Source organism: Mastigoproctus giganteus, chromosome 1 (assembly GCF_048544385.1).
Source record: "Mastigoproctus giganteus isolate SK-2022 chromosome 1, ASM4854438v1, whole genome shotgun sequence".
Classification (NCBI taxonomy): domain Eukaryota; kingdom Metazoa; phylum Arthropoda; class Arachnida; order Uropygi; family Thelyphonidae; genus Mastigoproctus; species Mastigoproctus giganteus.
Genome location: NC_143575.1, coordinates 149,659,152 through 149,671,644, shown reverse-complemented (window position 1 = coordinate 149,671,644; position 12,493 = coordinate 149,659,152). Strand labels below are relative to the sequence as shown.

The window sequence follows — 12,493 nt, the reverse complement described above, 5'->3', positions numbered from 1 at the left end:
AAAATGCTAGGAGTTCAGTAAATAAATTTGATGAATTTCAGTTGTCGGTCAAAACATCAAAGGCAAATATTATTGGGACATCAGAGACATGGTGTCACACAGATATAAGGAATGTAGAAATGAATTTTGGAAGTGAATGTGTACAGGAAGATTTAGACAGGATAGGAAGGGAGGAGAGGTTATGCTATTAGTTAAGAAACAAAATCCAAGGAAGTACAGCCAGTCAACATGGCGGGGCAGTGCAGTGCAGAGTCAGTTTGGTATGACACAAGCACTGGGAAAGCAAAATTAAGAGCAGGATTGTGTTGTAGACCTAATGACTCTGATGAGTATAATAAACAACTAGACAGAGAAATAGAGTGGGCCAGTAAATCAGAGTGTCTTATAATGAGGGATTTTAATTCCCAGATATTGACTAGAATATGCGGATTGGTTACTCACACACTAGCAAGGATTTCGTGGATTTATTGGATGATTGTTTTCTACATCAGCATGTTCGGGAGGCAAGTAGAGGGAGGAATATTCTTGATCTGATTATCAGTAGTGATTCTTCATGCATTAAGAATCTGCAGATAAAGGAACCATTAAGTGGCAGTGATCACAGTGTGCTGAATTGGGATTTACTCAAAGAGGTAATTACCATCAGGGGTAAAGACAAGGGTTTTTACTTTCGTAAAGGCGACTACTGTGGTCTTAGACACTATTTAAATTCTATATGGTGGGACCAACTAATGATGTTACCACCATCAGTTGTTTCATTAATTCAAAGAACTAATTTTGGAAGTACTAGGTTTTTTATACCAACTAAGAAATATTGTTCAAGGTTTAGGCTTAAATGGATGTCAGGTGAACTAATGAGACATGTGGCAGAGAAGAAAAATGCATTGGATACATATAAATTAACAGGTGACAAGGAAGCCTATGATAGATATGAGCTGATCTGTAACCAAGTCACAAAGGTGAGCAGCAGTCAAAGGCAGATTATGAGTAATCTTTGGCAAAGGATGCAAAGAGTTCTGTACTTATGTAAACTCTAGAATCGTGGTTCTCTAGAAAAGTGGGTGCCGCAACGTCAAATTTAGCATCATCTTACATTGTGGCCATTACTACTAAAGGTTGTTGATTTTCATGCAACTGTGTAAATTAGAATTCATCATGAAATAATTGCTGAAAGCATCGCAGGGTTTATGTATATACACCTGCATATATGGAACAGCTGAGCCGTCCGTCGCGTACACTGTATTTGAAACAGCACAGCGTCACTGCGAACGCTCAGCCCTAAAATTAATCAAATTTCAATTTTTTTTTTTTTTTTGTAATTTTAAATTATTTTAGTGTCTGGATATAAATTAGAGGATGTACTTATTGTTCTAAAAACATTAAAATAAGTATGAAAAAACAATCTAATATTATTCCTTTAATTTCAATTTTTTCATACAATTTATTATTCTTAGAGATATAGAAATTGGGCATAAAATGTGGTATGAGGCCAATTTTTAAATAAAAAAAATTTTGTTTAAAAATCCTGTACCAAAAGAAATGTTTTTTTTTTTTTTTTCATACTTTAAAAAAAAAAAAAATTCCCTCATTGCCCTTCCACATGCACCACCTTACAAAATATTCTGCCAGTGCCCATGCTGGGGGTGCCGGGAAATTTTCATAATGGATTTAGGGTGTCTTCACATTAACAAGTTTGAGAACCACTGCTCTAGAAGAAGGGGATAAATCAGATTGGTCCACTTGATATCGATGGTTCAACTGTTGATGATCCTGCTCAGGTAGCTAACAAACTAAATGAGTATTTTGCACTACATTCACACATGAGGAGTTATTCAACAAGGGGAATGCCAGAGGTGAATTAAACTCTGGCTGTGAGCTAGTTGATTCTGTAATAACTAAGAGCAAAGCTGAGGAGAAATTGTTGAAGATAAACACAAGAAAGGCACCTGGGGTGGATGGGATCTATCCAGTTATATTAAAGGAGGCAGCAAAGGAAGTAAACAAACCCTTAGCCATAATTATGAGAGCTTCCTTGGACTCAGGGGAGGTACCCATGGACTGGAGATGTGCAAATGTGATCCCAATTTACAAAGGAGGATGAAAGGGCGACACAAGTAATTATAGACCTGTTAGTTTAACTTCTGTTCCAGGAAAATTAGTGGAGGCACTGGTTAAAGAAGCACTGCAGGATCATCTAGACAAGACTTCAGTTATAGTTCGGACACAGCATGGTTTTGTTAAGGGGAATTTTTGTCTGACTGATTTGAGTGGATACTATGATGTGCTCACAAAGGAACTGGATGCAGGGAATAATTCTGATATCATACATTTGGATCTTAGAAATGCTTTTGATACTGTTGCACATGGAAGACTGCAGCGTAATTGGAGCAGTGTGGCACTGGGGGTAAATTTCTGCTATCGATAAAGGGATGGTTGAGTGGGAGAAGACAGAGTGGTAATCAATGGACACTGCGCTTCGTGGACTAATGTTATTAGTGGAGTCCCCCAGGGTTCAGTGTTGGGTCTATTGCTGTTTTCCCTATTTATTAATGATACTGATGATGGTATGTCAGGCTTGCATATGATACGAAGGTCGGCAGGCTTGTTAATGATACTAATGACAGTACACTGCTGTAACAGTATCTAGAAAAGTTGATAAGATGGGCTGAGAGGTGGCAACTGAAGTTTAACTTTGACAAATGTAAAGTACTGCATATGGGAAGCAGTAACCTCAGAGTAACGTATCAACTGCGTGGTACTACAGTGACAAGGTATAAGGTATGTTCGTGTCAGACGGCACCTGGGATTTCTCCCATCTCCGCGTGTGTTTCGCTGTATCGAGGACAGTACACTGTCAAGCCAGAGACTTGAAAGTGTGTGGGTCGTGTCTGTGCAGTGTGATATGTTGTGCCCATTGTTTATCCGGCTTATTGGCCGCCAGGCTCCTAGTGGGGCCCGACGTTGCCCATACCCTGCCACATTGAGGCTAGCCGGGTGTATCCAGTATCACAACAATTTGCTCTGGCAGGTCCTGCCACCTAGTTTCCTGGGATTTCAGTGGCTAGGGCCTATTAAAAAAAAAAAAAAAAAAAAAAAAGTTTATGCATTTGACATTAATGCTTAATGGGATTGCTGTTAGGAAATCGCTGGTTAGAGTTGAACACTAAAGAGATGTGTTAAAGGCCAAATAGGCCGGGCAAAATTTTGATGTTATTAAATTTAGACATGTAACGCTAGATAAAAGCTGATAGTGTTAGATATCTTAGAGATTTGCACAAAACCGGTAGAATTTAGACGTTGGTTATAATTTGGCGGCATTGTTAGTGTACTTGGTCGATTTAGTGAGAGGGGGGGAGATTGAAGACTGGGGAGGAAACAGATAGAAGAATAGGGATGAATAGAGTAGGCATCCCCAAAGAGGTCAGTGGAGACGAGCTCCACCGAAATATGGGGGGTAGGCAGGGAGGAGAGGAGACAGAGATCCGTCTCCTCCATTCCCTGCCTGGGGATGGGGTTTTACAGTGACAGTGGTAGAGAATGAAAAGGTCCTGGGGGTAACTGTGCAGGCAGATATGAAGTTTTCTGAGCAGTGCAGATGGTCAGCAAGAGTAGCCCATGTCATCTTGTCAATGATATACAGGAATTTTTCTAGTAGGGATAAGGTGGTGATTATCCCCTTGTATAAGGCAATGGTCAGGCCACACCTCGAGTGCAGAGAAGGGCAACGAGATTAGTGAATGGAACAAAGGGTTGCTCTTACGAAGGAAGGCTTACGTTTTGCAAATTACAGCGCCTGGAAACTAGGCACCTAGTCTCCAGACACTGTAATTTGCAAAACGTATCAATCAGATCACCTTGTGATCTGACTGAGGTGTATAAAGCCTTGTATGGTTTTAGCATGCTCAATGCTGATGGGATTTTTCTTCTTGCTCAGACTCATTGCCTGACAGGGCATATAAATTCAAATTGAGGAAAGACAACTGGACAGATGTGCAGAATTTAGCCAATAGGTGGTTGATTGCTGGAACAAACTTCCATCTGTCATTGTAGAAGTTGATAGGTTAAATAGATTCAAGGCAGAACTAGACAAACATTTGGAGCAAGTGGATGGGTGAAATGAGTTTTTTTTTTTTTTTTGGCTGATGCCATATATGAGCTTGCTTTCTTGCATCATGTGACTTTAATGCTAATCTTTTATGAGTCATTGTTGTTGTCCTTAAATGAAATTTTATTAATTTCAACTTTGAAAAATTCCTTACCATGGTCTCCACAGAAACAGGTTACGTCAGCAAAATGCATAGAACTATGAACAAGCTAGGTAATGAAGATGTAAAATTTTTTCCCCAAAGAAATTCAAGGATTTTAATGGGAGATATTCCTTTATAAGGATAAGTTCATGAAATAAGTATCTTATTTCACAAACTATATCTCTTTCATTTTCATCTGTTACAAGTATTTCCAAGGGCATTTTTTAATTTATTAATTTTTTAATTAACTTTAAAATTTTCTTTTTCATCAAGTATAGTTTCAGCATTATTTTCATATGTAAGCATTGCCTTTCGCCTTCGAGTTCTGGTTTTTCCGAAATCCTTTTCAATCTCCAATTTGGTTGCAATTTTTTCTGCTTCCTTTATGACATTTTCAAACTTATTACCACTTCTGTAATCCTGAATATACTTCAACAGGTTAGTAACGTGAAAGTTTGCATTTGTCAAATCTAAATCGATTTCTCTTAAAACTTTACTTGTTATATTCACATTGCCTAATGCATCATATATCAAATTAATGAACAAATAAATTTAAAATTTGCAATATTCTTTGATAAAGCACTTGCTTCAGATTCATTTTTCACTATTGTTGATGTTGTGATTGGTAGTTGCATATTCAAAAAACTTTCTAAAGCTTCAGTTATTTCTTCCAGCTGGAATCTCAACTGGTTTTGGTGCTTCCAGACAACTGGCGCATTTGGTATAACTAAGTGCTTTTAAGGTTAACCCTTTAACATACTGCAAATTCTTAATATATGAATAACAAATGCTTATAAAACATCATTATAAAGATTTATAGTCATAAGATAAACACACACACACACACACACACACACAGTTTTATAGTCTGGTCCTAAATGCAACCTGGCCTTATTTCATTATTTTCTATGGAAAATCATTTCTGAGTATGGCATTTTCACCTTACATGGCAATTTCTAGGTACGCAGTAATCATGTAATTCATGGTATACCTGTATTTCAAACAGAGATTTAGAGATCACAGTAACTGAATTAACCTGACGTGAAACCGTTCTTCCATTTTGCCTTGGAGTAAGAAATGACTAAGTTTTATTAATACAAAAAAATTTATTTTCTATTTGACTTAGAGGTTTCCTTTGAATGACATCAGATTGGGAAGACAGAAATAAAGCACCCAAACTAAAATACAGAACTATGGGTGGCAATTTAACATTTACCTAATTAGTATTTATTTAATGATTTTATGTGTTGCTTAAAGCATTAATAAGGTACAGGTCCAAGTTATTACCCGGGATGGTGCCATGTGGTTCACATTATCTTGTATGTGAACAGCTATAGGATTAGCAGATACTTCATTCTGAGGCAGGATGGATGGCTGGATGTCCATAGGCACTGGTACTTCAGGGACTTGGGGTACAGAATCACTACTAGAAGTGGATTGACTAGTCACAGTGGAAGTTGCTGGTGATTGTTCTGTTATTGAAGGATGTTCTCTTGTTGTACTATCCTTAAACAGAAGTATAAGGATTCTCTTAATATTTTGAAATCAATAAATTAGAAAAAAAAATTAGTCACTGCTAAGGTACCTAAATAATCAAACTTATCAAAAAGAACAACACATCAATTTAAAGCTAATACTTGATTTTACTTTTTTTGTGGTCTACTGGCAACTTACACCACGAAGCACAAAGACTGAAGGTAAAGTTCGAACCATGTGGGTGGCAATTCATAGTTTAATTTATTATCTATAATAAATACTTTGATTTTACAAATGTAACATATTAACTTAATACATATAACCACTTAGATTTTATAAACACATCATCATAACTTAAAACATATATTTAAACCTGATAGGAGACACGAAATTAATATATATAGTGGCGGACAAAAATTTGCATCACCTTAAAAAAAGTAACGTTTGTAGTGAAATGTTTAGGATATTGTTTGATTAGAGTCATTTTGTTTGTTGTAAAGTAAAGGTATTGCATCAGTTAACACTTCTATTGCATCAGACAGTAATTGCAAGGTATTGCATCAGCCAATTCCATTAAATATGGCATTGGAAGGGTATACACGCTCTTTACTATCCTGTTTTGCGGAGGTGTAAGCACGGCACCATATGTTCAGTTGACAACAAGAAAAAAATTGTAGCTGTTGCTCCGTCCCAGGAAGGACTTTCTACGTGTGCTATCGCTGATAAAACAGTCTGCCAACAGTCAACAGTATTCCGGGTGCTGAAATTAAAGTGTGAAACCGGTGATGTGAAGAGAAGACCTGGATCAGGTCGTAAAAGAGTGACTACCCCTTCCCAAGATCAATATTTGAAATGGCTATACCTTCATAATTGCCATGCTAGTGCTCCTGATCTAAAACTAAACTTTGAGATGGCCTCTGGTGTTGAAATAAGTGCACAAACTATCCAAAGACTGCTTTCGGAATGTGTTTTGCATGCCTATTGGCCCAAGAAGAAGCCTTTGTTGACCGAACAAATGAGGAATAAGTGACTTTCTTGGGCTAAAATGCATGTTTCATGGACAAAAGAGCAATGGGACACCGTCATCTTTTCTGACAAATCGAAATTCAACCTGCATAGCTCAGATGGGAAGCGATATGTCAGAAGAGGAAAATCGGAGGCATACCATCCTGACTACATAACACAGACTGCAAAGTTCCTCACTGGTCAGATGGTCTGAGGATACATAACAAGCAAAGGGGTGGGGCAAATTAAGTTTATTAATGGAACAGTGAATGCAGAAACCTACACTGCTATCTTGGAGGAGTGCCCAAAACTCATTATTAGTGATTGCCACAACAGATGTCAAAAACTGCATTCAAATCACAAAGGAGGTTAGGCAGGCAAAGGCAAATTATGAGAACTCTTTGGCAAAGGATGAAAAGCAAAACAGCAAAGAGTTCTTTACATATGTAAACTCTAGGAGGAAGGGGATGGATCAGATTGGTCCACTTGATATCAATGGTTCAACTGTTGACGATCCAGCTCAGGTAGCTAACAAAGTGAATGAGTATTTTTGATCTACATTTACATATGAGTTATTCAGGGAGGGGAATACCAGGTGTATTAAGCTATGGTAGTGAGTTAAATGATTTTTAATAACTAAAAGCACAAAGTGGAGGATAAAATTATTATTAGCCATATGCTACAAGGAAGCCTGAGGCTTATGCTGCACCAGCAAAAAATTTTTTTTTCTGAATTACCGAGAGAGAGAGCAACAACAACAAAAAGAATAATGATATCCAGCTCAGGACCCTGGATGTGCCAAGCTCATACGCACCGGATGTCAGCCGACCGGGCTAGCCGAGTGGGTAAAGTACCTGCCCGGCAACCCAAAGGTCGCGGGTTCGATTCCCGCCTCGGGCTTGGATCAAAGTACTGCAAAAACCTTGGGAGGTGCAATATGGCCACAGAAGCCGATGCGCCAACAACTACCAAATCAAAAAAAAAAACAAAAAAAAAAACCAGATGTCAGCCCCCGGGGTTGTGGAAGATAAACATAAAGGTCACCTGGGGTGGATGGAATCTATCTGGTTATATTAAAGGAGGCAGAAAAGGAAGTAAGCAAACACTTAGTTATAATTATGAGATCTTCCTTGAACTCAGGGGAGGTACCCATGGACTCTATATATGCAAGGGTGACCCCCAATTCACAAAGGAGGATCAAAGGGTGACAAGTAATTACAGATCTGTTAGTTTAATCTCTGTTCCAGGAAAATTAATGGAGGCACTGCTTAAAGAAGTTCTGCAGGATCATCTAGACAACACTTCAGTTATAGATCGGACACAGCATGAGTTTGTTAAGGAGAAGTCTTGTCTGACCAATTTGATTTGATACTATGTGGTCCCAAAGGAACTGGATGCAAAAAATAATTTTGATATCACATACTTTGATCTTAGAAAGCTTTTGATACTGTTGCACATGGAAGACTACTGTACAAATTTCAGCAGTATGGCATTAACAGCAAAATCTGCTATGGATAAACGGATGGTTGTGTGGGAGAAGACAGAGTGGTAATCAATGGACACTGCTCTTCGTGAACTAATGTTATTAGTGGAGTCCCCCAGGGTTCAGTGTTGGGTCCATTGTTGTTTTCCGTATTTATTAATGATATTGATGTAGGTATATTAGGGGCTTAATGTCCAAGTTTACAGACGATATGAAGGCTGGCAATGTTGTTAATGACACCAATGTCAGTACACTACTGCAAAGGGATCTAGAAACATTTAGCAGATGGGCTGAGAGGTGGAAACTGAAGTCTAACATTGACAAATGTAAAGTTCTGTATATGGGTAGCAGTAACCTCAGAGTAACATATCAACTGTGTGGTACTACACTCAGGGTGGTAGAGAATGAAAAGGACCTGGGGTAATTGTGCAGTCAGATATGAAATTTTCTAAGCAGTGCAGACAGTGTGCAAGAGTAGCTAATGGTGTCTTGTCAAAGATATACAGAAATTTTGCTAACAGCAATAAGGAGGTGATTATCCCCTTGTATAAGGCAATGGTCAAGCCACGCCTTGAGTACTGTACACAGGTCTGGAGGCCTTGTTTTAGGAAGAATGTAGAGTTGCTGAAACGAGTACAGAAAAGGGCAACAAGATTAGTGAATGGAACAAAGGGTTGCTCTTACGAAGAAAGGCTTAAGATTTGCAAATTAGTGTCTGGTGATTAGGCACCTGCAAGGTGATCTGATTGAGGCGTATAAAGCCTTGAATGGTTTGAGCAAGCTCAGAGAAGTGTCAACATATTTCCAATACATAAAGGCAGTTCTAAAAGTGAAATAGGTAAACACAGATCAATAGTTAGCTGCTTAGCTCTCAGTGGTTGGAAAAAGCTTGGAGGCAAAGAGTGCAATCCAGAGATATTTAGATAGAAATGGCATTCTGAAGGAAACACAACATAGTACTGTTAAGGGAAAATCATGCTTAACTAATATGGTTAGCTATTTTGACAGTTACTCATAGCTAGATTTAGAGAATAATTTTGACACAGTTTATTTGGATTTTAGCAAGTCATTTGTCTGAGTCACTAATGAGAGGTTACTGTATAAGCTGGAACATGCTGGGATTATGGGCAAGATTTTAAGATGGATCACAAGGTAACTGCAAGCCAGGAGGCAGAGTTGTGATTCATCAGAAGCGGATTCACTAAGTTGGTTTTTGAACTACTCTTTTTTCTAATTTACTTAACATCCACAGGGGAATAGAGGGCATCAGGGGCATAGCTACCATATAGCAAATGTAGGCAAAAACTAGGAGCGCTACTTCACCAGGGGGGGGGCCCCATAAACAGATGCCAGTAGGGACCATCCCTACTACACTAGCGCCTATGGACAGATGCAACATGTAATGAAAATTTTTCTCACTGAGGCATTTTATTGTCAAAACATAACAAACCCAGGCGGCAGCAGTCTTTATTTTGCTTTTGCAAATGCAACTTTGTATAGTGATCAAACACCCATTTTATTACTGTATATGTATGCGTCATATCAGTGTTCGGAATTCCCCAACTTGACAGGAAGACAGGGGAGGATGGTCCCCACATATGAACATTTAGCCATACACGGTGGTCAAAAGTTATTAGTTGCTTAATTTCAATTCAAGTTTGTTCAAGTCATTATCAAAACAGCAACTGACATACACAAATGTATTTGTTTATTACTGCTATTTGTATTTAAAATATAATTAATAAAATTTAGTTAAAAATGGATGAAAAGAAAAAGGGAAAGAGTGTAGCCCAAAAAAGAACAACGAAGAAAGCAAAAGAACAAGCAGTCAATAAATTACCTAAATTAGATCATTTCTTTACAAAACACAGTAATGAATTATGTCCAGAAGAAGGTAAAGAAAGGCCAGTATTGAATCAGAAAATGTAGAAAAGAATACTGCTGGTGTAAATATATCTCCAGATCATTTAAATCAAGCAGGGTCACTGAACAAAAACAATTCAACACTCATAGATATGCCTTCATTGGAAATTAGTTTTGAACGCACTGCACTGTTTATTCCTTCAAGCAATCTTGAAGAATACGTGGACATCAACATTTCCAATGAAACAAAAAGAAACATTATGAGTTTGTCACCTCAGAGACCTAAAGGATCATTTCCAAGGAATCCTCAACAACAAAAAAGAAGCTTTAGTGAAATGTAATACTCACAAATTTTAGATGCTGCATATTGCCAACCATGCGGCTGTTTTCAAATATTAAAAGTCAGTGGCATTACAGACTACAAGATTGGAAGAAAACAATTTTTTGGGATAAAAACTCAGTCTTTCTCAACATCATATCGAGGCATGTGCTATACATGAAATGTGGTAAAAGAATGCAACGACTGATAAAGATCTTGAGGAACAAGTAAGATACCGATCCTCATTTTGGAAAATGATAATAGAACAGTTATTTCAGATAATGCTTACGTTGGCTAAAATTTCTTTAGCATTTCGCAGTCATCGGGAAGGATTTTTGGAAGATTACAGCTTCAATTTTTTATTGCAAGTCCATGTACTTTCCTACTATGATGAAAATTTGCCCTTATAGAACTTGCTTTTGTATGATTTGTTATTGTTTTTGGCTAATAAAGACAAGAACAATAAATACGATATTCACTGACGATGTCCACCGCTCTATGCATAGCAATCCATAATTTTTATATCATATGATCCACAGTGCATTAAATTTGAAATGAATAAAAAAAAAAATAAAAAAAAAACCCTGCAAAATGGAAGTAACTAATAGTAAGATAATCACATTAAGATATATACCTAGATAGATTTATAGAAAACGCAGAGGATAATATACAAAACTCCACGAAGGTGAAACTATAGTAATATGTTTAGAAGTAGTTTCTCCTACATCCTCGGATTTCCCTAACAATTTCAGAGAAAGAAGAGTATAGGACAGCTTAAAGTCTGATGCAATATATAAGGTGCACCTTATCACTCACTTTCAAAAGCACATACAACAGAAGAATCTTCACTATCTGCAACAAACTAGTAGTGTGAAAATAACTTCAATCCTCTCTATTATTATTATTATTCTTATTATTATTCCATTATATAGCTAGGCTTTTATTATGCAGTTTATGCAAAATGGGTAAGTCCACCTCTTTCATTATTACTATGTTACACTGAAGCATTTGTTATATTTAAAATTTACTATTTACTTTTTTCCAAAAAAATTAAATAGTAAATTTTAAATAAAGAACCCATCTATCATTATAACATTGGAGTGTATAGAACATTATTATCATTAAAACAGAAGAGGCCTGTGGCACTGGGTTCCATAACTAAGAAATAAATTCAGTTTGTCCAGTAAAAGCAGTAGTTAGATATATTTTATGACAGCAGCTTTTGAGTAACGAATCTACATACTGTATGTATATATTTTTACAGCTGATGAAGAGATTTGTTATCTCAAAAGCTAATGTCATTAAATATACTTAGCTACTGCTCCTACTGGATGAACTGAATTTATTTCTTAATTATTATCATTCACTGAAAGATGCTTTTTTTTTTTTTGAGGAACCTATTCCTCTCATTCAATAAGGGTTAACCTACATTCAGTGTAAAAGTAACAGTATTTTAAAACTGTTCTTGATAGTATGAACCACAGCTGTAATTCTCAATACGTTTTACGTTGATATCAATATTTGTAAAATAATAAGAGAAGTTTACCTCAATATAGTACATTGAACGCTTCCATATGATACTCTGCAGAAATTAAAACGAAAAACTTACATTAGAGTAACAAATAATTTTTAAAAAAAATTTAAAAATCAATTTAACACAATAAAACTCAATTTAACATAATTAACGAAAAACCTGCAAAACTATTTTCCTTCCCGAAGCTGACAACGCTTTTTGACCGTATGTCATGATCACAGGAATGAAAATTACTGAATAGGGGTGAGCATGAAACTTAAATAGGGATTATTTGTCTTCGCACATGCACATAAAAGCCAACGAATCGGAGATGAGATATGGCCAACTAAAATTAACAGAATTTTTGTGTAATTTAATTTCTACGGTTTCTGCAATTAATAATCGGTTATATAAAATGCGTGAAAGGCTAATTCTGATGCTGCTGAACGAGAAGCACGAACTGAGGCCACATGTCAATTAACATGAATATTCAAAGGAAAACGAGTCAAACCCTGGTAAGACGAGCCGCAATCACCACAAGAAATGCGGTAAACACAGATTATTAATTTGTGCTGCGAACGAGGATA

The 12,493-nt window shown here is 36.9% G+C and overlaps 1 protein-coding gene across 1 annotated transcript in view; it reads right to left on the bottom strand.

The window, feature by feature from the left end:
• fray (oxidative stress responsive kinase frayed) overlaps window positions 1-12,493 on the bottom strand; it is a 501,108-nt gene that overhangs the window by 101,422 nt on the left and 387,193 nt on the right. Inside the window, exon 13 of the mRNA XM_090389465.1 lies at window positions 5,535-5,753. Coding sequence (XP_090245591.1) covers window positions 5,535-5,753 — 219 coding nt within the window. The remainder of the gene's footprint in view (window positions 1-5,534; window positions 5,754-12,493) is intronic.